The sequence below is a fragment of the Setaria viridis genome, chromosome 8 (genome assembly GCF_005286985.2).
Source record: "Setaria viridis chromosome 8, Setaria_viridis_v4.0, whole genome shotgun sequence".
Lineage (NCBI taxonomy): Eukaryota > Viridiplantae > Streptophyta > Magnoliopsida > Poales > Poaceae > Setaria > Setaria viridis.
This window is the reverse complement of record NC_048270.2, coordinates 14333395-14359703: the sequence shown is the minus strand read 5'-3', so window position 1 is coordinate 14359703 and position 26309 is coordinate 14333395. Positions and strand designations below refer to the sequence as shown.

The 26309-nt window shown below is 44.3% G+C and overlaps 1 protein-coding gene across 1 annotated transcript; it reads left to right on the top strand.

The window, feature by feature from the left end:
- Window positions 1–15043: 15043 nt before the first annotated feature.
- LOC117833143 (putative chloride channel-like protein CLC-g) lies at window positions 15044–26101 on the top strand. The gene is made up of 6 exons (XM_034712549.2): window positions 15044–15391; window positions 15635–16013; window positions 23570–23832; window positions 23938–24216; window positions 24407–25547; window positions 25655–26101. Exons 1-6 carry the CDS (start codon window positions 15240–15242, stop codon window positions 25820–25822), a joined length of 2382 nt encoding a protein of 793 aa, XP_034568440.1. The 5' UTR covers window positions 15044–15239; the 3' UTR covers window positions 25823–26101.
- Window positions 26102–26309: the final 208 nt, after the last annotated feature.

Sequence of the window (26309 nt, the reverse complement as noted above, 5' to 3'; positions counted from 1 at the left end):
TGGCTAGTACCCGGGTTTTTATTCTGAGTAATAACAAGTATCTCCCTGTCCGGGTAGTAGCTTCCGGAGCTTGACGTTGCAATCTCTGTGGAGCTTTCCTCGCGATTGGAAGTGAGTGGAACGCCTTCTTAATATGGGAGGTTGTCTATATGGGCGACAAGGCGCGAGTCGTAGTCGCGGTCGAGAAGAGATGGTCGCAATCCTGGCTAGTGGACGAACCTACCTTGTGATGTTGAAGTTATTACCAATCCTTGGGTTGGACCAGATAATGGTATCTCTGGCGAATAAGACGAGTCGGAGTCGACGTCTTCATCATGCCCAAGTTCAAGTTGGGTTCGAGTAAGAAAGCCTTGGTGAACTTTGGTTGCATTGTGAAGTGGAACTGCTTTGAAATTGAAACCCACTTGGGCACAAGCTGGGAAGACTAGTCCGAAGCAAAGTCGCATCCGATGCGTAGTCGAATTCAAACTCGTCGATTTTGAAACCTTGGTTTTTTCTGATCAAATCTTCTGATTTCTTCTCCTGAGCACTGACAATCTGGCATTGGAACGAACCCGAGCCATCGGCGATGCAAAGCCAGGATCCGAAAACGAAGGTGGCGCCCGCTTCGATGAAGAAAACAGGCCTGATGATGACCTTTGCCATTGAGTCCCCCTACCTGGCGCGCTAGCTGTCGGTGTTTTAGACCGACAACCTGCCTAGGGGGTACCCTAGGTGGTCTTTTGTGCGGTAAGGATCGTCGAGAATCAATGAATCAATAGTGACGCAAGGAACATGGTTTAGACAGGTGCGGGACGCTAGATCGCGTAATACCCTATGTCCTGTGTGTTGGTTTGTATTGATGAACTGGAGTTGTTGTTGGGGGGGTCCCTACCCGCCCTTATATACACGGGAGGGCAGGGTTACAAGTCTTTGTCCTAGTCAAGTACTATTACAGAGTTCTACTCGGTAAGGCCCGAGTAGTTTTCCATATACATACTTGACTAGTCCGAGTGGGATACGCCTATCCCTTGTTCTGATCGTGTCCAAGTACACCCCTTAGTGGGCCGTCCAAGGTCTACTCGTGGGCCTGGGGTGCATGCCCGACATTGGGGGAGTACTCTGAGGGAAGAGCTACAACTGATCCGTGCGCTTGCAGTTCACAACTTGGCATGCTAACAACCGTCAACAACAAACATGTGAAGAATGTGTGGACAACGGCCAAGTTGGGAAGAACTGTCCAAAGGAGGCAAAATTGCTAGACAACATGAAGAAGGGAGAGTGGTTTTCACTATCAAACTTTCGCTATGAGGAAAACATACCTCAATTCAATGCAAGCTCATCCATTTAGAGCACGGTGCCTCTACGCATTCAGCTAAAGAAGTTCATGGAAGAGCAAGGCAAGATTACAAAAAGACACTATCACTAAGTTCAAGGCTATGGATATAGTATTGGAAAATATTGATAGCAAGGTGATGGAGGTCAGAATCTCGAACCACCATGTGATGAACATGATAAAGATGCTGGAAACACAAGTTACAAAATTAGTTGTGCATCTATCAAGCAACGAAGGGAAGCTGTCAGGTCAATCGAAGAATCCAGAGACAGCTAAAGCAATTCAAACTCGCTCAGGAAGAGAAACAAAAGATAAAGAATGTACAGCGGGAGCAAGGAAGTCTAAACCAGCTGCTGAAGCACAGATGATTACAAAGGAGAAGACACCTACCTCGACCCTTGAGATTGTTACAGAAAAATCAGAGTTTGAAATAACGGATCAAGATGACACCAAGATTCTGCCAGCAAAGTCACGATCAGTTTGAAACGTTTGTTGAAGTTTTGCGCATGTTTATGCCACTACTGGATGCCATGCAAGTCCTAACCTATGCCCGCTACTTCAAGGATATATTGGCAAACAAGCGCGAGATCCTACAGTTCATTGCAGACCACATCAACATGAAAGAAGAGTGCAGTGCTACGATCGCTAATCAAGCTTCTGAGAAGAAAAGAGACCTTGGATGTCCATCCATCCCATGTTCCATCGGAATGCTGATGTTTGAAAGAGCATTGTGCGACCTTGGTGTGAGTGTGAGCGTCAAGCCAAAAGTTGTGTTCGAGAAGCTACACCGGCCACAGCCGGAACCGACTGCTATGTGACTGGAGTCGGTGGATAACACTATTCGCTATCCTGAAGGCATCACTGAAGACGTACTTGTGAAGATTGGGAATCATTTTTTTCCTATTGACTTTATGATTCTCAAGATGGGAGAAGGAGCTAAATCCCCATTTATACTAGGAATGTTGTTCCTAAAGAATGCAAGAGCAAATATAGACGTCGGAAAGGGCGAGATCAAGATTGATATTAATGGCACAGTGAGCGCATTCAAGTTCTGTCTATGTTTTGAGGTATGCAACATGATTTCTAGCAAGTATATACCACCACATTGCCATGTCAAGCAGGATGAGAAGAATAAGAAGGCAGAAGAAAAGAAGCCAACAAAAATTGTTGCAACCGTCTAGAAGAACGAAGAATGCTAGCTTGTGAAGACCAAAAATATAGCCAAGCCTAAGCCTGCACCGAAGCCAAATATGGTGCAGGAGTGGGTGCCAAAGACTGCAGCACTAGCATCGAGCGCTGGTTAGGAGTGAAGAACTAAAGAGTCTAGCTATAGTCTATAAATGAAGCACTTTGCGGGAGGCAACTCGATCATCGAGTCAAGAATAAGCTAACGGGAGGACAACACTAGAGTCATTTGAATTTTCAAGAAATAGTAAGTGAGTCATAGATTTTGCTACGCCATACCTGGTAAACTTTTAATAAGTGGTACTTCGATTAGACAATTTTTGGAGATTTATTTGCTCAGTCAATTTTATTTTTCTACTCTTAAACCAGTGACATGAGCCATCCCAATTTTATTTGATTCTTCTTGTAAAACCAGAGCAAAAAATTCAAACCCTATGAGACCGATTGACTCATCCATGACGACCAGCCTGAATTATAACTCTATGATAAAATACACAAGTAGAGCCCACGTTGTTCTTACTTTGTAAATTTTTGACGCATGCTTGGACTCGCATAAACTCAGGATTTTGGTTTTCTTTAAACTTAAAAATAATCGATTTTCCTACAATTATAATTTTTTTGAGCCACCTTTGCTTTATTTCATTTAAAATTCCTCTCTCATTTTTGGCAAAAATAGAACCTAAATCCATCACTTAGCGGTCGAATTCAAAATTGGTTCATCTCAATTCATAAAAATAAATGATACCAGTGCAACCAAAATTAACGTAGTCAAAAAACCTTTCATCTTACAATTGTTTATGATGCTTTAAAACTCCTCGAAAATATATTTAAACTCATTGGTAGCTCTGTGTTAATGTTTAATTTTTGAAATTAGAGGACACTTAAGCATGTAAACATGATTTGAAGGATTTATGAGCTTCATTTGCCACTAATGGCTTGATTTGAGTTCACAAGAAAATTATTGTGCCACTCCTACCTTCCAACACATGCAAAAGAAACAAAGGTGGGGGCAGCCATGCATGGATTTGTGCAAGTTACCTTATAACTTGGTGGAGTATTATTGAAGAAATGACACACCTATGACATATAGGTGAGAATAATGAGCAAGATGACAACTTTTCCAATCCAAAGGAGTGGATGAGAGAGTTTGGCCGGTTCTATCATGTGGATGAAGGCGACATGGAGGTGACGATAAAAGACACCAGACCAATCGGCCTGAGGTGTTTTTAAGCCCCCTGGTGCTCCCCTTTCACAGGTAAGCCTCTCACTCCTTTGCTCACTCAGTTCTCCACTCAAACCACCAAGAACACAAGCACAACACCTCTAAAAAATTCGTCCAACCATCCACACACAAAAATTCCTACATTCAAAAATTTTAGTAAGCCTACACCTTATTTTTCTTTGCTCCAGTGTATTTTTTTCGTCAGCAAGAAACCCCAACGGTCTGTTTTCCTTGGAGTGTGCAGCAACATGAAGGGTATCACCAACCTCTTTCGGAGATCGAGCAGGTCACGTGCAATTGTCTTGGGATCGTCTACACCGAGCCATGCTTCATGGCGACACTCAGTTTCTGTGTCACCGCAGAGTGACGACCATGACACGGTGGCACCACAAGGTGAACAAATGCTGCTCGGTGGGATGAGGGACCCAAAAGCACTTCCATGCGGTTTGATTAACCGCATGGAACAGCCAAAGCTCCACCTCAAGCTACAAGGAGAGCAACATGCTCCTGTGATGGTTTCACTGAGAAGCTGTCAAGGTACGGCTTCATGATCAAGAGCAATGAAGGAGAGGAAAGGCTTGCTAATATTGAAGGAAGACTTGTGCCCAACCATGACTTTGATGATGAATTCCTCCAGATGATTGGGTTTCACAATGATATATATAGACTTCTGAAAAATATTGGATGGGTGCACTTTGCTATCAATGTGCCTATCAGTGCGCAGAAACAGATTACAGCAGAGATGTTCATGACCATGAAGAAGGTCATGAAAAGAAATGAAGAAGGTGATGGGGAAGTGCCATGCCTTTCTTTCAGATTGAAGGATGAAGAAAAGGTTATAACTTTGGAAGGCATCACAACTCTGCTGGTCTTTAATCCTCAGGCCCCAGAATTTGCTACAATTGAAGCGGAGCAAGTGAAGGAATTTTGGGAGAAAATAGCAAAGGAAGATAACTGAAAGAGGAAGAACATATGCAACCCAGTCATCTAAATCTTTCACTTTTGGATGTGCCACTGTATCTTGGAAAAATGAAAGAGATCAAAGTCACTAATACGGAAATTGGTTGACTCTACTATGCACTGGTGGGAAACAAGTCATTGACCCTTCATATATGATGATCAATAGATGGCTAGCTGAGGTGACATCTGGGACTAGTGCTGCTAGGTCCAGATGTTATCTCACAATGATAGCATCATATCTGAAGTTGGATATTGAGCGACTCCCTGAATGGCTATTAAAGGAAGGAAGCATTGATGCAAGAACAATGAAAAATGCTCAATTAATTGGTGGTGACGAAGAGAAGGGCTATACAGTTGGAGTAACAAATGTGAAGCTACCAGATGGAAGACTGAGATTATTTTCAATTGGCAAGACCAACTAGTGCAAGGAGGGAATAATCATTCCAGCAAAGAAGAATAAAAGAGGAGAGAGAATAACTGAAGCGTCATCCTCACAAGCTGCACAAGAAGTTGTACCGCTACCTCCACCTAGCTCTGGTTATTGGAGAGCTGTGTTGTAGAACGCACCTAGCTACACAGCACCCCCAGAAGGATGGCACCAGCAGGAGTGGCACGAGGTGCCGGCATAGGCACGGGCAGGAGGCCCATATGCATAGCACGGATATCAACAGTTGGCGTACCAACTACCACCATATGCCTATCCCGGGTACCTGCTGCCACCTTACCAGGGGAGGACTCCACAGGTGACATTAGCAACTTAGTTCAGCCATTTGGCCCATCTCGAGGGAGGCGCGCACACCATTGGCATGTACGTCCGGCGGAACATGCAAGACGTAGACACCATGAGAGAAATAGCAGACAGAATCGAAGAAGGGAACATAGCCATCGCCTAACAGTTTGGGCTGATGGGAATTTGCCCTCCGGAGTAGCATCAAGGTGGTGGGAAGGAGTATTATGAGCAAGGATTTTATGAATATTAGCAGCAGAGGGAACCACATCAAGATGAGGTGAACGAGGAGATGGATTAGAGACCCATGGGACCGAATAAAATGCGTACACATGTGGTTTGATATTCCTTTTCTTTTCTTTTTTTAATTTCAGCATAAGTGAGTATGGTGTGCGCGTAGTTTTTTTCTATTATATTTATTTTCAGCATGTGAGTTTGTCTTATTTCACCATGGTTTGCCAAATAAAATTTGCATCACCTGCACCTAATGAAATATGATTAATTATGATGGTTTAAATTCTTCCCATGCTAAAATATGATGATCGCTGCCACTCTGTTTAAATTTTTGTACTTGGTTATTGCATTATTGAACTAATGCTCTCTCTAACATGATCCAAAATGACTTAAATACCAGCTTATCTTTTTGCGATGTTTATGATAATTTGAGATCCATATACATTTATTGCTCTCTTTTTTAAATGAATCAAAGGCTCTTTATTTTTGGTATTATCTCTGAGGAGCAAAAGGAAAAAAAATATGATGAGAAGAGAAGAAAGAGAAAAGAAAAATGAAAAGGAGAAAAAAAATAAAAGTGCTCCTCAGTTCTTTAAGCTTCATGAAAATTTCTAGTGCCCTGAAGATACTCATTTTCCAACCATGTGCAGTCTGATTTCTAGAACTACATCTTTGTCCCGAAATCTCCTTTTGCCCTTGCACATGTCCACCATCTAAAAGTGTGTGTTCATTTTCTCCCTCTCCACGAGCAATTGTTTTCCATGACCTTTTTTACAAGTCTCAGTAAATCCATCAAAAGTCTTTCTTATTTTGATAATATCCGGATTATAATATTTTTGCTAGGACTAACCTTCCCAAACTCCAGATAAGCGTTACACGTATTTTTATGAGTGATGATAGGCTGGAAGTTCTAGAAGAGGTTTGAGAGACTTGATGAGCCAAAAGTACAATGAGCAGTTGCAGTCAAGTTTAAATTGTTGATCTCGGTTCAGTTTCTTTTTGGAAAAAGTTCCTATTGAAAATCTTCTGAGATTTGTTTAAATTGAGAACATGTAAATCAATTCATTGTGGGTTGTGCTTAAATGATATATATCCTCCATATTAGAAAAGGCTGGTTCAAACTAGAATATTAATTGGAAAAGCTTTTTGAGAGCATTATGTTTTCTTGTGTATGATCAAGTGCAGGATTGAACACTAAAGGGCAATGTTGATTTCCATTGAAGACTTACTCGAGGATGAGCAAGGTTTAAGCATGGGGGAATTGTTGGCGCTCTTTAATGACACATTTTTACCCCTTTTATCGTCAATGATGGCATAAATTTAATACCTAAACTATTGATCATACCTAATAATCGGGCTATTTTCACATATGCATCGTATTTTGGAGGACATTCGATTTTCTCAAAAAAATTGGACTATAATGGAGCATAATTGTACAAAGCCCTGAACAAGCAACAACCTAGAGAAAGATGAACACCAACGGGCCCAAAAAGGACCTAGGCCGATCAGCCTATAGAGCCCAGGCCGATCGGCCTAGGGCCTCAGGGAGTCCAATCGTGCTCATTCTTGGCGAGTAATCCTCCATGATGACTTAAGGGCTAAGTCTCTGAGGATATTACAAGATGATCTCGGGATCAAAGTGAATCAAGCAGAGATTTGGAAGGTTATAAAGTGGAATTCTTATTCCGAGGTTATCGTCGTGCCAAGCACACATACAAGAGAAAAGAAGACTCTAGAACACGTGAGAATACCTAGATCTCCCTAGACCGATCGGCCTGGGGCATTCCCTTGCCCCCTCAACTTCCCCTTTGATCCACGGGTCCTCTAGACTATAAATATTCTCCATCAACCACATAGATTCATTAGACACATTCGATGATAAGCAGCAGAGAAGCGGAAGGAGCCTAAGGGACACATCTTCGGAGAGCCAACGGCTGTGCAGTTGTCTAGGGATTAGCGTAGCTAAGCCCTAGCAACCATGGGAACCCTGCGAGGAAGATCCACATTGGAGTTCTGGAGTTTGATCATCAGACCAAGATAGGATCCCAGTGGAGATGTGGTGATGTACAATCATTCATGGTGAAGTAATAGATGTGTTCGAGTTCTTAGGTATCTAAGTGTCTCCTTCTATGGTTTCATGCTTTATCTGGTTTGCTTGATTTCAATCTATGATCAATGATAGATTGCATAGCATGTTTATGTGGTCATGGTGACCACATTTGCATGCCTAATCTACCGATGAGTATGACATGTTCTTATGTCCGTGCCCTTAGACTACATGCGCTGATAGGGGGGATCGTGACAGGATCAACTTTGTGTAAGGTGAGGGTTTTTAGGAGCCAGACAATAGGTGTAGATTTAAAGATGCTTTTGACTAAGATCATATCTGTGTTGCTTTGCTATCTTGCTTAGAATTACAACATATGCATAGTCTAGGTTGCTCTAGACTGGTTACCTCTTGCTTGTATATGTTATCTATCTGTGTATGCTAGATTGCATCTGATCTACTCATTAACAAAAGGTTCATACTAAGAATGCTAGTTGAAATAGATCTAGTGTTATAAGTTTCATAGATTGATAAACCTTGGGGAATACTCTGAGGGAAGAGTTACAACTGATTCATGCACTTGCGGTTCACAAACTTGGCACGTTAATAGCCGCCAACACTAACCTGGCCCCTGGCCCTCCTAGCCGCCTGATGCACCGCCTTGGCTTGTGGACGTCCTGGATCTTCTCTTGGGTAGGTGCATAGGTGAGTTTATGCATTTGTGCTTGTTTTATGGGGCCCATGGATCTATGGGACATCCACTTGGCTTGATCGTGGTTCAGAGATCAAACCATCTCGTGTTCAATATCTCTAATGTTGTCCTTGTGTGTTTCCTGTCATGTATGCGAAGCGGATCCCGAACGGGGCTATGTCCAATTTGGCCGAGCTTGAGGACCCCACCCCAAGCGAACTGGCTTTGAGCAAGAATTTGCCCAAATTGGTCCACCTGTTACCTACATTGAATAGACACAAAAACCCATTGGCATGCATTATTTCATTAATACTATGCATGGACTCTCATTTTCAATGATTTTGGAGGCATGAATTCAGTTTGAGAAAAGGTTGGACTCGGTCAATTTTAAGACGGGTCCTGGCCGCACCGATGCGTAATATCCTAGGTCCTGTGTGTTCTTGTTGTTGGTTTCTCAGGATTCGATCTCCTTTACATGATGCATGCCCTCCCTTATATATCCCCTCCTAGGGAGGGTAGGGGGATCTTTCTTTACTATTTTCTCTTTACTGCCTTAGGTGTGAATGCGGCGGGTTGGTCCACACCACTCTCCTCCTGTTCCATCATCCGGGGATCCTCGGGCATGAGATTTTAGGGTCCCAGTTTTGACACACCGGGGGGCAGGTGCTCGCACTAAGTGAGATCCTTCCCCCTAGGAGTGTGTCACCCAGCTTCATCCTTTGTGGTGAATCTACCTTTGTCTCGGTCCTCGCGCTGACCCTGTGCTGGTTGTGTGAACCAGGCTTCCAAGGCTAGCGGTTCCTATGTCATTTGACAGGATGGGAGAGGTGGCTGATTCTCGGCCGCTCGTCCCTGCAAACAACGCCATCACGCCTCAATCATAATCTTGATGTTTTACGGGAAGGCATGACGGCGATAAGCCTTGTCCCGCCTACCATGTTTGCAGGTTTGGCAGGGCCTTTCAATGCTCTCTTCAACCCTTCCTTCTCCCCGAAGGTATCGACACCCCGGGTCCAAGACCATGGGGTTCCTGGGGCCTACCGCTGTTTTTACTGCAACGCCCTGATCCGTTTGTGATCGTCGGGGTGAGATGCACTACGGGCCTACCTTGGGGGGGGATGTGCCTTTGCGGGCCCATGGGCCTCCTTCTTTCCTGAACTTGGCTAGGTTATGGCATTGAGTCCCATTGTCCGCCCCGTTCTCTGTGGACCCCGGTTCCCTTGGTGTTGAAAAGCGGGGCTATGCCTGCTATCATATGCATGCTACACTAGGCAGCAAAATTTTTTTTGCCGATATAAATCAGATATTAAAACTAGACATGAGGTCGCGTTCTATGTAGACCTTAAACAAACATATAGCCGTCACTTGTAACAATACACGAAATTGCTAGTAAAGTATTATAATCATCCCTCTCTATGTATCACCGATCTATATCTCACCGATCTATTCTAGTTCAAATGACATACAGCTCAATATTAAAGCAAACTTGAAAAACAGTTCTATAGCATCCATCACGCACCAGTTAAGAAAATTAAAATTACTACAAATTTGTAGAGTAAGTTTGAAATGTCATATTGACATACAGATCAATATTGAAGCAAACTTGAAATATAGTAAGTTTTATTGATACTTTCAAAAAGCATTGATACTTTCAAAAAAGCATAACAAAGATGTAGTGGTAGTTGTTAAGTGAATGAGGGCTTTTCGTTTGGTACTATAACGCGCGGAATTGGGGCCCCAAATTTTCAATCCCCGGAGATCTTTTAGTACCGGGTCACAAGGCCACCTTTTAGTACCGGATAGTGTTGTGACCATGCAGGTACAAAAGCCACGGAGACTTTTAGTACTGGGAAATAACACCATCCATTACTAAAGGTACTGTTGGTATATTTAATGATCACGAATAAATCCGCAAGTGCACAGATATACCATTGTAGCATTTCACCCAAGAGTATTCCCATGGGTATCGTATATCCTAAAGGAAGGTAGGTAGGTCAAAAGAGTTACTATATTTATGAGTATATCTTAATTGGGTACACCAAGGCTCAAACAGGGGTAAGCTAATAGTAGGGTAGTGTGACACACAAGAGAACCAAACTTAACATAAGATAGGCGAAGGCTATGGAGAGAGACAAAGAGATAGCTCTAGGTTCATATGTACTTCCTATATACTGCACAACTCATACTCGTATATATACACAACATACACACATTTAGAACAAGGCCTATGCACACAGGCACACATGGGGAGACAGTACCCATACTGGTTCTGCCCGACAAAGTTACTGCTAATTTACGAACTCCTACAGTGTACCCAAACATGGGGGATTACGGAGGATGGACAGGGTTGTCACCACCTGCCATCTACCCCTAGCAACTCCCTAGGACCAAGCTTGTATTGATGAACAATACCCTAACCCCCTAGGACTCCCACCTTCTGATGGTCAAGCATAGGGTTAGAGCAATCCATAAAGATCATTGGACCGATGTCGTAGCATAGATCAACTAGCCTAAACATGCATTGCATATGTAACACATATAAACCATGGCTAGGGCATATGACTATCACAAGAGCATATAAGCCTAGCATACTAGTATGACAATGGTATATGACTAGCAAGGTAGCATATGAGCCAAGCACAACACTATATAAATAAAGTGAATAGCATAAAGTCTTACAAGGAAATAAATATACACGCACCATACCTTCAGCTTCAAGAGAACATGGGACCTGAGTAGAGCTACTATCACCTAACTTCACTAGCTAAGAGACTAAATGAGGGAGATAGTGATTATGGAATCTTCCCTAACCGTCTTTAGGACGTCGGATGGAGCTGACACGTGGAGGCTGGAGACGAGGGGCGTCACCAAGGGTTAGGCCAACCCCCGGACACCTCCCCTCGCACCGCCTTTCGTCCGGGACACTGCCAGTGGGTCCCCAAGTGGGTACAGGGTGTTTGGTGGTAAGTTTAGGACATTTTTGTCCCTGTTGTGGGCTCATGGATCTGTGTGCTGCCTCCATGACAATCTCTTCACCATGGGAGTGTGTTTTCTCCTTCCTTTTATCTTATTTCACCTGCACTCAAATAATCTTCAAGAACATGTGGAACTACATTATTCAAAACCAAATATGCGTGAAAGAAATGCTAGTTCTCCCTTATTCTTGAGAATATTGATGGTCATATTTGGTAGTTAACGACCGTCAACAGGTACCTTTTAGTATAGGGCAATAACACTACCCGGTACTAAAAGTCTCTCCATGGGTTACTTTAAAAGGAAAGCATATCAAACTCCATCACATGTGTTGTATAGGTGAGATGATAATAAAGGTTCACGCGAGGCTTGAGGTCGTGGGTTCGAATCCACGGACCAAAGCACCAACCGGTACTAAATGACCTCTTTAGTATCGATTGAGTGTCTAGTACTAAAATACGTTGCATTTAGTATGGAACTAGTGATACCGGTAAAGGCACCCGGTACTAAAAGGGGTTAGTAACCAATACTAGAGGTCGATTGTCCAACACTGATACTAAATATTACATGCACAAAAAGATGGTACTTAATTTCCCCCCTCTCTCTCACGCACACAATTTTAATTTCCTATTTTTTGTTAGCATTTAATTACGGCACATCAGCCATACGCCTCTCCGGCAACCGAGAAGTCGCACCTCAAAGGGCCCTGTCTTGCTGTTTCTGTACCTTAACTCTGTACATGATCGTGCCCAAATGTAGTGGTCTGGGTCCATAAACCAACGCGGCTGCATGACACTACTGGAAAACTAAGCATTGGTCCTAATCCTTAGTACCGGTTGGTTTTTGATCCGGTACTAATGTGAGCATTAGTACCGGGTCTAACGGCTAGTTCCCAAGGAGATCCCATGACCCTCTTTAGTACCGGTTGGGGGCTCCAACCAGTACTAAAAGCTCCACCTAACACTAATGTGCCTAAAGGTCTTTAGTACCAGGTGAAGCCTCCACCCGGTACAAAAAGGCTCTCTCCGGCTCTCCCTGGGTCATCGTTGGCCGCGCGCCGCTGCTCTCCACCTGGTACTAAATGGTTCTCTCCGGGTCATTGTTGGCCGTATGCCGCCGCTATCCACACCCCTAGCCGTGCTCCCCCGGTCTTTGAGACGCTGGGTGCGTGCCGCCGGCCTCCACTCTAGAGGCCTACATGCCCCCGCCTCCGGTGAGGAGCCGCCATTCGGGCCAGGGCACTCAGAGGCTTGGAGGCGCAGCGGCTGCGGCCTGGAGGCACGGCGATGGTGGCCTGGAGGCGCGGCGGCCGGGCATGGCATGGCGCTGGAACGGCGTGTGACGTGGCAGAAAAGGAAAATGAGAAAAGAATAGAAAGGAAAAGAAAAAGATCTCGACCACACGTGATGTGACAAGTAATTTAGTACCGGTTTGGGTCCAACCAGTACTGAAGGCTTCCCTTTAGTACATGTTATTTCTCCCAGTACAAAAGACCCTTCTTTAGTATCGATATAGAAAGACTGGTTGCACAATCGGTACTAAAGGGGATTTGAAACCGGTACTGAAGGTACATTCCCCAGCAGTGTGATGGTGTCCGTGGTCTGCATGATTGATCAATCGTTGGAAGACAAATCTTTTACTCCAAATTTCAGCATTTTGAACGAAGATGGATCGGAGCTGGCACGTATATTACATTGAACGCAACTGTTCACTACGAACATTGGCATATCAAATTTTAACGTGGGGGTTATGATTTACGTCAGCGTAGTATCGCATTAATTTTATTTTGGTCATTTTCCATCTCTCGCGGAACGAGTGATTTAGACTAGACCACAAAAGGATTTTATTTTACAAAGTAGAAATCACTTTTGTAGCTTCTGAATCGGACAGATATGCTTGCAATAAACTCAAACAAAGATGACGTTGATTGTTATTATTGATCAACCTTTTTACTGCTATTTCCATGTGTTGTGCTTCCTGTTGATCGAATCTGGTGTTGGAGATAGCACTGGTGGAAAACGAGGTATTAGTCTTGGTTGGATAGGACCATAGATCCCGAAAATCCAACCGGGACTAAATTTTTAAGATAAAAGTGGGATTCTTTAGTCGCGGATCATTCATCTGGGACTAAAGACCCCCTTTAACCAACCGGGACTAAACATTTTGTCCCGGTTGAAATTACCAATTAGGATAAAAGGGGATCTTTTATCCCGATTGGAACTTTCAACCAGGACAAAGGGAGGGGGTCAGTGCGATATTTTATAGCCGTTACAACCGGGACTATTCGGGCACATTTTTGACCTGGGACTAAAGACACTTTAGTCACAGGTCCAATATTAACCGGGACAAAAATATCTGAATGGAAGGTCAGTTCTCTAACAATGTAGATGAAATGGGCTCCAAGGGACGACCATTGGAGCATTCTTGACAGGCCAAAGCAGTTCTCTAATTTGCTTAAATATCTATCTAATTTTCATTTCACAATGCAAATAACATATCAAAGATACAACTCCGAGATATTGCACTATTGCTCCCTGGCCAAAATTTGCCATTAAAACTGGATGGGCGGTGCACTATTTATAAAGAAAAACTCCCTATTTTATGTCAAAAAGACATTTTGACCATGAAATGTCTTTCTTACAAGCATTTCCATACAGTTCGTTTACCAAGGTTGTGATTTATGCATAAGTTATGACAAAAAATAGGGAGTCACGCAGGAAGGAAGTTAAGGTCACACATGGATACAAATTTCTCAAGGAAATCCCAAAAACAGCTAGCATATTAAAGATAAAACGCAGAAAAGATCGTTCAACACCATGATTAGTTCATTATTGTCCATACAATACAGCAATTATCTATGGCAATGGTGGACTGATCTAGCTATAACAAACTACATCTACTGTGTTCACGTAGGAAACTTGTGAGTAAATGGGGTCATGGATCGTTACCACTAGACGCGTAGTACAGCGAAAGAAGAGTTGGAGTAGCCAATTCAACGTAGATGCACGTCGTTGTAGAGGAAGTAGTATATCAGAACTGCATCATCCTCGTCCCAGAAACAACCTCGCATCACTGTAGCCGATCAGCTCAGCACCCATAGCAGTAGCGCCTCTATGTAGTCCACACGTATGGGAAAGGAACACCATGCGCTAGTGTGCTAGCACCGCGGCCGGCTAGGGTCTCGGGATTATATTGAGAGGAGGTGGTGACTGCTAGAGTTTGTGGTGTGATGGAATGACTTGCCCCTAGCTCCACCCCTAGGCGATGGTAATTCTACGCGTGAGCATGGATACCTGCAAATTTCATACCCAATGGATGAGTATGTATGGCTTGAACTCTCGCCAACGGGCCAGGGCAGGTGAGAAATCTTACCCGCGGGACCTATTGGGTTACCGGGAATACAAGAGTTGTATTAGAATTCCACTTACCACGCGTCTAAAAACAGAATTACAGCCCAAATATCATTTAGTCCTCCGGGGGTGGTTCTAAGAATACTAAATAAGTATTTCTCTATCTAAGAAATACTAATCGCGCACGCGCGCTCTCTCTCTCTCTTCACAATTTTAATTTCCTATTTTCTGTTAGCATTTAATTTGGCTCATCAGCCATATGCTTTTCGGGCTACCGAGAAGCCGCATCTCAAAGCCCACAAAAAAACACCCCCTGACATTATCCATTCGTCCACAAGCCCACCGCTCCGGTCACACCCAGGCTCAAACAAAAAGAATCAGCTCACCCTTTACCTTGAACCCAAAGACACCACCAGCCGCACACACGCCGCCGCCGCAAGGGCAGCGAGCCGAAAAGGAATCGAGCGCCGCTCGGCCCCCCGGCACTGACCCGTCCGTCTCTTGCTCCTCCCTGTCTCGACCCTCACCGCCTCCCATGGCGTCGCCGCTGGAGGATCTTCCCGTGGAGGGGGAGGAGCAACGCCCGCCCCTCACCCGGGCTCTGCTCCACCGCAGCGCCACCAACAACACCTCCCAGGTGGCCATGGTCGGGTCCAACCCCTGCCCTATCGAGAGCCTCGACTACGAGTAAGCAATCGCTGCTCTCCCATCATATCCCTGACGGAGGTCCCCGATCCCCATGTAGGGCGTTCAAACGTGCTTGCTCCACTTGGCATTATTGTCTCGTACCAACCATGCTTGTTGCTTAAATTGACATGCCAACTTACGTTTCTTGCTCGACTTATTCTTTATTATCACTTCGCAATCTCTGCCCCTTGGTCTGTGTGGTAAATCGATCTTCCTTCTGATTGATCCGTCTTTCGTTCACAGGATGATAGAGAACGACCTGTTCGACGAGAACTGGAGGACGAGGTCCAAGGCCGACCAGGTGCGGTACGTGGTGCTCAAATGGACCTTCTGCTTCGCCATCGGCATCCTGACCGGCATCGTCGGCTTCGTCGTCAACCTGGCCGTCGAAAACGTTGCGGGGTTCAAGCACAACGCCGTCTCCGCGCTGATGGAGTCAAGTAGCTATTGGACAGCGTTCTGGGTGTTCGCCGGATCCAACCTGGTGCTCCTGCTATTTGCGTCGTCCATAACGGCGTTCGTGTCACCGGCGGCCGGCGGGTCGGGGATCCCGGAGGTGAAGGCCTACCTCAACGGTGTGGACGCGCCAAACATCTTCTCGCTGCGGACCCTCGCTGTCAAGGTGCGTTCCTATCCTCCAGCTCATCGTCTCTTTCACTACCTGCACGTGGCCCCCTCAACGCTGCCAGCCTGTGCGCCTGAATTGTTCACTAATGGATCCATCACGTACGCCAGCCAGCCACATATGTTATTACTTTATCCAAAATTTTCCTATTGGCCGAGATAGAGGACAATATGAATCAATCATTGTAGGTAGAATATTTGGATATTCGTCCCACTGAAAGTGAAATGTTACCAAACAACTTCAGATTGAACTCAGGACAGGTCCCGATGAAATCAACAAAAACAAAAACTCATCTTATTCTCTAAATATTTTACACACATAAAAAAAATCATAATCCAATGGGTGGGTAACGAGGAGAGTGGTGGATAAGCAAGTTCAATCGCAAGGAGAGTAGCACTGCTCGAAACCTCAGCTTTAGTCCCAGTTGGTAGGGACCAAATCTCTCTAAAAACTATTCGGGATATAATTTTCGAGACGAAAGGAGGTCTTTAGTCCTGGGTCGTTCAACCGGGACTGAAGGGGGCTACCACGCCAGGTGCGGGACGAGCCCCTTTAGTCCCGGTTAGTTTTTCCAACCAGAACTAAAGGGCATGCATCAAATTACATGGCGCGCGCTTGCATGACGCCTGTAATTTCATGCAGCACGTACCCCTTAGTTACCCTTTAGTACTTATGATTTTTTTAGTAATGAAATCAAACTAGTATTTATACAAATCAAACTAGTATTTATACAATTACTATATATAGAATTCTTAGTATACTATACAATTCTTAGCATAGTATACAAATCAAACTAGTATTTATACAATTACTATATATACAAAATTTTGTCCTAGTCATTCCTAGGATCCTTCCGTCGTGGTATTGCTCGATGCGTCTAATTTTCGTCCATTGTAATGAAATTCTCATTGTGGATTTATCACCTTGTCCACTAGGAATCCTACGAGACCTTCACATATTGCCCCTATTCTTTCCTTCTCCAAGAGTTTTAGCTGAATATTATACATCTGTAATTTGGAAATATGTGAATGTTACACGAACAATTAAATATAAGGAGCTAGAAAACTATTAATAGTTTTATTTTACGTACTTTCATGTCATGCGTCGTCGTCCAACCCTTGGGTCCCACAAAACTGTACATGTGCTCATAGACGTAGTAGCCACATAGATTATTCCTGGGTTCCTATGTTAAGCTCTTCAGTGGGGGAAAAACAAGTTATGAAATATTCGTGCTATAGAATGTACAAAATGTGCAAACTTCGTACGTACCGGGATCTCTGTGTTGAATGTAAGTTTTTCTTTGAATGGACCTTTGTGTTTCTTGAGGAATTGTTTCGATACGCCGCAGATTAATATAATGAATGATACAATGTTAGGTGAAAATTTAGAAAACAAACTTTTGCATAGAGATAATGGTCTAAAATTATTACAAGTTTAGCATGTCTTGAATGTCTTGGTAGTCCGTCGATTTTTTCCTCAACGAATCGAAAACAGTGATGAGGCTTCTATCAGGCTCAATTACTAGGAGGATCCAGTAGAAACTGCATACGTAAATGTTTATTTTAGAGCTAACTAACATTAATGAGGTAAGGAAAAAGAAAATAAAAATAGACAGTACCCACACTTACTCAAAGCTGTATGGCAGTAGTATGTAAATCTTGTAATATTATTTGTCCGGGAAATTGTATACTTCCACCAACATTTTCTCTGGCTAATCCCATATCTGGTTTGGTTAAATAGGGATGGATTTATGAAGCCAACATGGAAATACGCTTCTCTGCGGCACATCTGAATTAGCATCCTACATAAAATGGAAGACAAAGTTAGTAGGACGATGCACGCACAAAAAATAATAATATGAGTCAAAATTTACATATAGATAAACAGACCCTTACAAAGCCCAGGCGCTAACGAGAGAGGCGTCAAGGGCATCCTGATGGTACACTTCGTATATATTCTTGAATTGCAGCCACAGGACTTTCTCGCCTTCACCGAAAAAATCTATTGGATTTACCTTAAGGCCTAACATTTCCCTCTCGTTGACAGAATGCTTCATGTACCATCCATGTAATTCATACATCTTTGTGGATAGCTTCCGTACAAACTCAGGCCTTACTAGAGACTTGCATAGTTCAAAGGTCCATTTTGGTACAACTAGCTATGGAGCTGGCAGATCAACTTGCCCTAGACATTCAGCAAGGGACATATCTGTTTCTTGCATGCATTTCACAATATGTGCTTGTTCATCCAAGGGCATTGCTGCTACCTTTTTAGCATCTTTTTCTGGTAGATGCCCGAGGTGGGGTCAGTCCCACTTGAAGATGACTTTCCTTTCCTTTTTTGCCTCTTATCAGCCTTGACTAATGGCCGGTCATAGTTCGATAGTTGTGGCATCATCTTCTTGGCTACTTCTGACATCTTTTTTAAAAAATTTAATTGTCTTCGATCTACTGGCGGTGGCTCCATCTCCTTTGCTTTTCTTTCTTCGGCCTTTTTTCTGAACCACTCCTTGCATTCTTCATTGATTGCCTCCTAGCGTTCGTCATGAGTCATTTCGGCCCAGCATTCCTTATGAGTCATTTAGGCTCCTTTGTTTCCTTATTTTGTTGACTTAGCTTGGAAGGTGGTGGTCGCGACTTCTTAAGTGGTGCTGCAGGTTCTTTGCTCGATGCGGCTCTTAGTCCCCGCAACGGTGATCGGGGAGGGGTGTTGTTGCCATCATCACTCGCACTACCAGGATGTGCTGGAGATGGAGACCGTGATCGAGTAAGATGCGACGGTCTTGGTGGTGACAACGGTCCTGGAGCAGGTTGTGCTGGAGATGATCATCCTGGAGCAGGCTGTGGTGGAGATGACGGTCTTGAGCTTTGAGAAGATGGTCGCTGTGGGCGATCTATAGGGAGCAGTGATGCCTCCGTGCTGGTGATGATGATGTAGTCTTTGCACCATAGAATGATCTCGTGAAGCGCATCTCCCAATGTCCTTTCCCAGTCGCCTCCCAGGAGGTCGAGCTCTAGGCCTTCATATTGGCTATCAACAAGCTGCTCTAGGCCGACACTAGCGTAGCTAGGTGGAATCTCTATACTATGGCTTGTCTTTCCTAGTAGGATTGGTAAGGCACTCTCATACGCTACCTATACATATAGCAGAAATAAAGAAGTTATTAAAGTGGTTGTAGTATCTGAAAAAGCTTGGCCTGCAGCCTAGTCCGAAATGTTGTTATCATCCTTCTCCTCTTTGCCGTCTTCCATTACAACCCCTCTTTCGCTGTGCTTGGTCCAAACCAAATAGTTAGGTATGAAACCGTATCTAAACAAGTGGCTGTGAATAGTCCCCCAGGAAGAGTAGTCCTTCTGGTTACTGCATTGGAAGCATGGACAATATATGAAACCTGTTCTCTGGCTTGTTCGCTTTGGCCACTTTGAGAAAATAATGCAAGCCATCAACAAACTTCTTGGTCCATCTATCCGCATTATACATCCATTACCAGTCCATCTGCATCGTATTATGAGAGAAATGGACATAGGTCTTCGTATTAGATAAAAAACTTGATCAATATTCATAATTTAGACCAATCAACCTTCATAATGGATTGAAATAATTCACATGAAAATTACACCATTCCACATTCATAACAATTACTAAAGATACATATAAAGAATACACTCATAACAAGACAATAAATATACATATGCACTAAAGATTACACATGCTCTATAGTGGGCTTCACGTAGCCAATTATCCTAAAATAATGGTACAACATAGCAGAATGTTCACCGTCCAAGCTATCTCTGCACTTAACTCAATCTTCTCTGAAGTCCATCGAGAGTCACCTCCACATATCTAGTACTAGAAAATAATGGCACAACAGAACATCATCGAGTCCACACACTCGGGCTGAATATAATAAAGGAATCTTGAAATAATTGTCCAAATGTCTTTCGGAGCAAATTCCACATTCTCATAATAGAAGTATGGTGGCACACACACAATAGCCCATCCAGGCAAAAGATCTATCCACTGAGCATGGCCCACAGTGGCAAGCCAAAACTAACCAAAAGTCGCTAGGTCAAGGTCAGTGAATAGATTTTTTCCTGAAAAGGATATTGTGCCAGTATATTTCTATTATGAGAATTAGGCTGCAAAAGGCGTTTGGATAATTATTTTAAGATTTTTTTATGATATTCAACCCGAAGCTCTTCTGTTCTACCATTATTTTCTGGTACTCGAGGAGTGGAGGTGACTCTCCATAAACTTCGGAGAAAATTGAGTTATATGTAGAGAATAGCGTAAACACATTCTGTTAACTGGGATTGGAGGAACGAAGGTGGTACATCCATTGCCGGTCCATCTACATTTGCATTACGTGAAGAATGAATATAGGGTTTCGTATAGGATTATTGTTTATAATATTTAGTTCTTGCATTAAACATGAGATAAATAAATTATTGGGTCAAAGAAATGCAATTATTAATTGTTAAATTATAGTGACATGAAAAAATCTAGCAATGACCAAATTATATTTTGTTACCCCTAAAATTTATTTACCTTAATTTTATTGCAATGATTAAATATTAAAAACACATTTATTCTAAATTTTTTTTCTCATACATAATATTGAAATCCTCTCCATTCTCCCTCACATTCTCCCACACATCAAGTTGTTTTAACTAATAGGAATCGTATATAACAAGCAAACTATCCATCATCACATTCTAGCTCAAAAATATGTATAAATAAAAATCCTCTCCATTCTCCCTCATTCTAAAAAACTCATTTTTTCTCCCTTTCTAAAGCATAAAATAAAGCATAATAACAATAAATGAAAGAAGGATGAAGTAGCTAACCTTCATAACGCTTTGGATGAGTGAAATCCCCATGGAATTGAGGAAAAAAATCCAAGCAGGACCTCCCCTAGGGTTGCTTCGTCACCATGGAGAGGAGGATGAAGCTTTCTGGTGGAGTTGAGTGGCTCGGGCTGGAGGAGGAAAAAGAGATCTCTGTCTTGCGATTTTATAGGGGAGGAGATTTTATAGGGGAGTAATGGATTGAACTTCAATAATATCCATCATTTGTGGATTTCTCCTGCCACTTATCTCACTGTTCTCAATGAACTAGGCATTTGCTATCTCAACAATTCGTGTACTATGGTTAGGACAATAAAATCGATATCCCTTTGATTTTCAGGATAGCCAATGAAGAAACCACTAATGATCCTTGCATGCATTTCCTGTCTCAACAATTCGTGTACTATGGTTAGGGCAATAAAATCGATATCCTTTTGATTTTTTAGGATTGCCATTGAAGAAACCACTATGGTTGTTCTTGTGTGTGGATTATATAATCTTACTTCTGCTTGGCAAACTAAAACTTGCAGGTGCCTTAAGCTAGGTTTCCTTCCTATCCACAGTTTATAAGGGGTATTAGGAACTGCCTTCCTAGGAACCCTATTCAGTGAGTACATGGTAGTCCTTAATGCATGCATCCACAAAGACAGAGGAACATCGCAATAACTTAACATGCTTCTAATAACCATTTCCATGGGAGTAAGGTTCCGCCTTTCAGCCACTTCGTTTTGATGAGGTGTTCCCGGCATTGTATACTATGCACAAATACCACAACTTTCAAGAAACTTTGCAAATGGGCCTGGACATTGCCCACTTTCATCATATTTTCCTAAAAATTCAGCTCCTCTATCAGACTTCACCACCTTTACTTTTCTATCAAGTTGCCCTTCAACCTCATTCACAAACAACTCAAGGACGCTTGTGGCATGAGACTTTCATGCAACAAGTATATATAACAATAACGTGAGAAATCATCAATAAAGATAATGAAATATTTTGGTTCCATCGCATTCTAAATTAGTGCGAGTGTACCTGGCCGAGCATGTTTTGGTTCCATCGTTGGCTTCACTCGGCTCACCTCACCTAGCAAGGCGAGCGTTGCCAGGCATGCGAGGCAAACTCGCTCTCCTTCGGAAGCAAGAAAAAACCTCGCCGGCGCAAGCCCCGAGGAAAGATCGCCTGGCTCCCAAATGGTTGCTCCGCTTCAATTTCTCGGCGAGCAAGGCGAGGCGAGTGGTTACTTGAGAACCAAACATACCCTACATCTCCTGCCTGAGTCATGGCCCTCCAGGCCCCCAACAATGATCCTTCTGTCTCTCTCTCACTCACTCAGCCATCTCCTCCTTTTGGTTCCCTTTCCTCTACTTTTATGTCTCTCGTGCACACACCAACGCTTCGGTGTGAGCTTTGATGTGTAGCTGCGCTGGAGGCAGGAGGAGGCGTCGAGTGGCGGCGGTCGGTGCCAACGCGTCCTCAACAATGTGGTAGCGGGGCTGCCGGGATCTGGTTCCCGCGGCAAAGGAGCACCATTCCCTTTCTCCTTCCTCCTTTGTTGCGGCAGATGCGGTAGCTAAGACCCCGCGTGCTAGGGTGTCATCATCCATGAGCGAGGTGTCCAATACTAGCCGCTGGCACGTGGGGGACGATGGATCCCGACCTTTGGAGCAGCTTCCGTTTTTTCCTTTTTTTTATTAATTTGAATTTTTTCTTATTTTTTGTGTTTCAAACTATTTCTATTCATAAATTTTGATGAGATTGTTTGTTCATAAGTTTCTGCGCATAATTGTTGTGGCATATATTTTGTGCGCATAAGTTTTGTTCTGTAACGTAACTTTTGAATGCAACTTTTTTATATAAATAGTGTTAACATAATTTGTGTATATAAATTATGTTCATAAGTTTTTTATATTATTTTCTGTATATAATTTATGTTTATATAACTTTTGGTCTACAAGTTTTCGTATGTATAGGTATTTTTGTATATATAAATTCTGCAAATAAGTTGTGTTTTTCAACAAAAGTGAAACTAAAGTGCCATGCAGCAAAAGAATGGGGCGGATTTGGTGCAGCAGCACGATAACCCCCTCTACGCTAGGGCGGTGCGCTGGCGAGCTCGCGTGTGGGGGACGAACAGCCGGAAAGAGGAATCTGCGGAAGGAAAATTTCCCAAAAGGGAGATGGGTGATGTCGGAGATTGCAGGCCAAGAGCCTTCTGGCGCGCGCTAATTAGGAGTGCCCTATGTACTCCCACGTCCACAAATATAAGGGATAATATTTAGGAATAATTGGATAGAGGAAAATAGAAAAATGCTTGTACCCCTCATTAGTGCCCCCTCGTCCCTGGACTGGTTTTGATAATGCAAGGCACGAGATTGAATGGTAGGTTACCCGAGCGATATAGGATTAAGATGGGAACATAACTGGGCGTTTAATAAGATTTGCAATGGTGAGTTAGTTAGTGATTTTCTTATAATATTATAATCAGAATACATTATGTTTATGGACGAAATTTGAACAGCTAATTCCTTGAGCAAAGGAGGGAGTAGTACTGTACTCATTTTTAAACGTTTGGCTACAAACTTTGGAACGTAGTATAGATCCGAAATGCGTTAATGCAAAAATGTGTGATAAATACACCAATCAGGGTGGTGGCTGTGGTTGTGGAAACAAATATATATTTGCATCTAAGACTGTTGCTTTGTGCAGATAGCAGGGAACATTGCCGCCGTATCGTCTTCTCTACACGTTGGCAAAGCAGGACCAATGGTTCACACAGGGGCGTGCATAGCTGCAATTTTCGGCCAGGGAGGCTCACGCAAGTACGGCCTCACCTGCCGTTGGCTACGCTACTTCAAGAACGACCGTGACCGCCGTGACCTGGTGACCATCGGCGCCGGCGCTGGGGTCGCGGCCGCGTTCCGTGCACCAGTGGGTGGCGTGCTGTTCGCCCTCGAGTCCCTCTCGTCATGGTAAATAAGCATTTCTATCCAACACATTGAGAACTGAAACAACAACCATCCTCGCTGTATGTTGACGCTGTGCATTGCGCCATTGCTGATATATGCATGATTAAGGTGGCGGAGCGCGCTCATCTGGCGGTCCTTCTTCACGACGGCGGTGGTGGCAGTTGTCCTGCGGCTATTCATCGAGCTGTGCGGGAGCGGGAGATGTGGGATGTTCGGGCAGGGCGGGCTAATCATGTACGGCGTGAGCACGATGTTCAACGACCTTATCACCTACCACCTCAAGGACATCCCCATCGTCATCCTCATCGGTGTTGCAGGCGCGCTGCTTGGGGGACTCTACAACTTCCTCATGATGAAGGTTCTACGAGTCTACAACATGATCAATGAGTACGACTCTCTCTCTCTCTCTCTCTCTCTCTCTCTCTCTCTCTCTCTCTCTCTCCCCCCTTTCTTTTCCCATGTTCGGAGAACACCATTTTATGCATAGCCTAAGCATTCAAGTCAATCAGTAATGTTTCATGATATAACCTCGAGGTCTTCATGATTAATTAAGTTATGTTTTCTAATTAATTTGCAGGGGAGGCCGAGCGCACAAGCTACTGATGGCGGCCACCGTCTCGATATTAACGTCATGCTGCCTCTTCGGCCTGCCGTGGCTTGCACCATGCCGGCCGTGCCCCACGACTGGGTCTCCTCCATCGCCAGATGGAACCTGCCACGCACTGAATCGTTTCCGGCGGTTCCACTGCCCTCCGGGCCACTACAACGACCTGGCCAGTCTTTTCCTCAACATCAACGACGACGCCATCCGGAACCTCTACTCCACCGGCACCAACGACGTCTACCACACGGGTTCCATGATCACCTTCTTCGTGGCGTCCTACGCTCTTGGCGTGCTCAGCTATGGCGTCGTCGCACCTTCAGGCCTGTTCGTTCCCATCATCCTCACTGGTGCCACGTACGGGCGCCTCGTCGCCATGTTGCTCGACGGCCACTCCGGCCTCGACCACGGGCTCGTGGCCATTCTCGGCTCCGCTTCCTTCCTCGGCGGAACGCTCCGAATGACGGTGTCCGTGTGCGTCATCATCCTCGAGCTCACCAACAACCTGCTCCTCCTGCCGCTCGTCATGCTCGTGCTTCTCATCTCCAAGACAGTCGCTGATTCCTTCAACTCCAGCATCTACGATCTTATCCTGCAGCTCAAAGGGCTGCCCCACCTCGACGGACATGCCGAGCCGTACATGCGGCAACTGACTGTCGGCGACGTGGTAGCCGGCCCACTCAGGAGCTTCAACGGCGTGGAGAAGGTCGGGAACATCGTGCACATACTCCGGACAACGGGTCACAACGCGTTCCCCGTCGTCGACGAGCCGCCGTTCTCACCGGCGCCAGTTCTGTACGGGCTGGTGCTGCGCGCGCATCTCTTGGTGCTGCTCAAGAAGAGGGAGTTTCTGCGAGCACAGGAGCTGAGGTACCCGAAGGAGTACGTGGCCGGGAGGTTCCAGGCGGAGGACTTCGACAAGCGCGGGTCTGGGAAGCAGGACACTATCGGCGCTGTGCAGCTGTCGCCGGAGGAGATGGAAATGTATGTGGACCTACACCCATTCACCAACACATCGCCGTACACGGTGGTTGAGACCATGTCACTGGCGAAGGCGCTCGTGCTGTTCCGGGAGGTCGGGTTGCGCCACCTCCTCGTCGTGCCCAAGGCATGCGACGTAAGTTCAACTAAAATATATGCATGTACTCTTCTGTAGCGTTCATCGAATTCTTCTTTCATGGTTATTAGTTAGGTGAGCCAACATGTTATGTGCTCTTATTGCAGAGGTCGCCGGTGGTCGGCATCTTGACGAGGCATGACTTCATGCCAGAGCATATCCTGGGACTGCACCCAGTCCTGCTCGGGAGCCGGTGGAAGAGGCTCCGGTGGCAGAAGGGCGCCGTGGCCAAGTACTTCCGTTCCCTTCTGGTGTGGATCGCAAACAGCAGCTGAAGGAAATATATTATTGCTGCTGGCAGGATGCTTGCTTGCTCTCGGTACGTCATCGCATTGTTACCAAGACGGCTATATCAGCATTTTTAGTAAAATGAAACTGCCACTCTCGGTGCACAGTTTCAATGTACACTTTCGTATATAGGCCGCAACATTTAATTGTGGCATGATATTGTGATCAAATATATCATGTGAACTATGTAACCTTTTGTATATAAATTAGTAGCATATTAATTAGAATATGGTAACATTGGCCAATAATCATGTGTTATATGTTTATATTTCTCCATCACTTGCATTTGAAAACTCATGTAGGTAAATAACTCCCCATGGAGCAGTTTCACATTCACATGATAGATATGGAGCATTCACATTCGCAAACTTAAGAGATAATTGACCAAAATAACTTAAAGTGTCCACTGACATCCAAATTGAAATACTACTCAAATAAATCACCCAACTAACATAATTGGAAACTTTAAATCCA

Bases quoted from the DNA above. Each gene is read 5' to 3' on its own strand.
- LOC117833143 (XM_034712549.2), top strand. From the start codon at position 15,240: ATGGCGTCGCCGCTGGAGGATCTTCCCGTGGAGGGGGAGGAGCAACGC. The intron at 16,014-23,569 runs GTGCGTTCCTAT...TGCTTTGTGCAG, and splicing joins TGCGGACCCTCGCTGTCAAG to ATAGCAGGGAACATTGCCGC. The intron at 23,833-23,937 runs GTAAATAAGCAT...TGCATGATTAAG, and splicing joins CTCGAGTCCCTCTCGTCATG to GTGGCGGAGCGCGCTCATCT.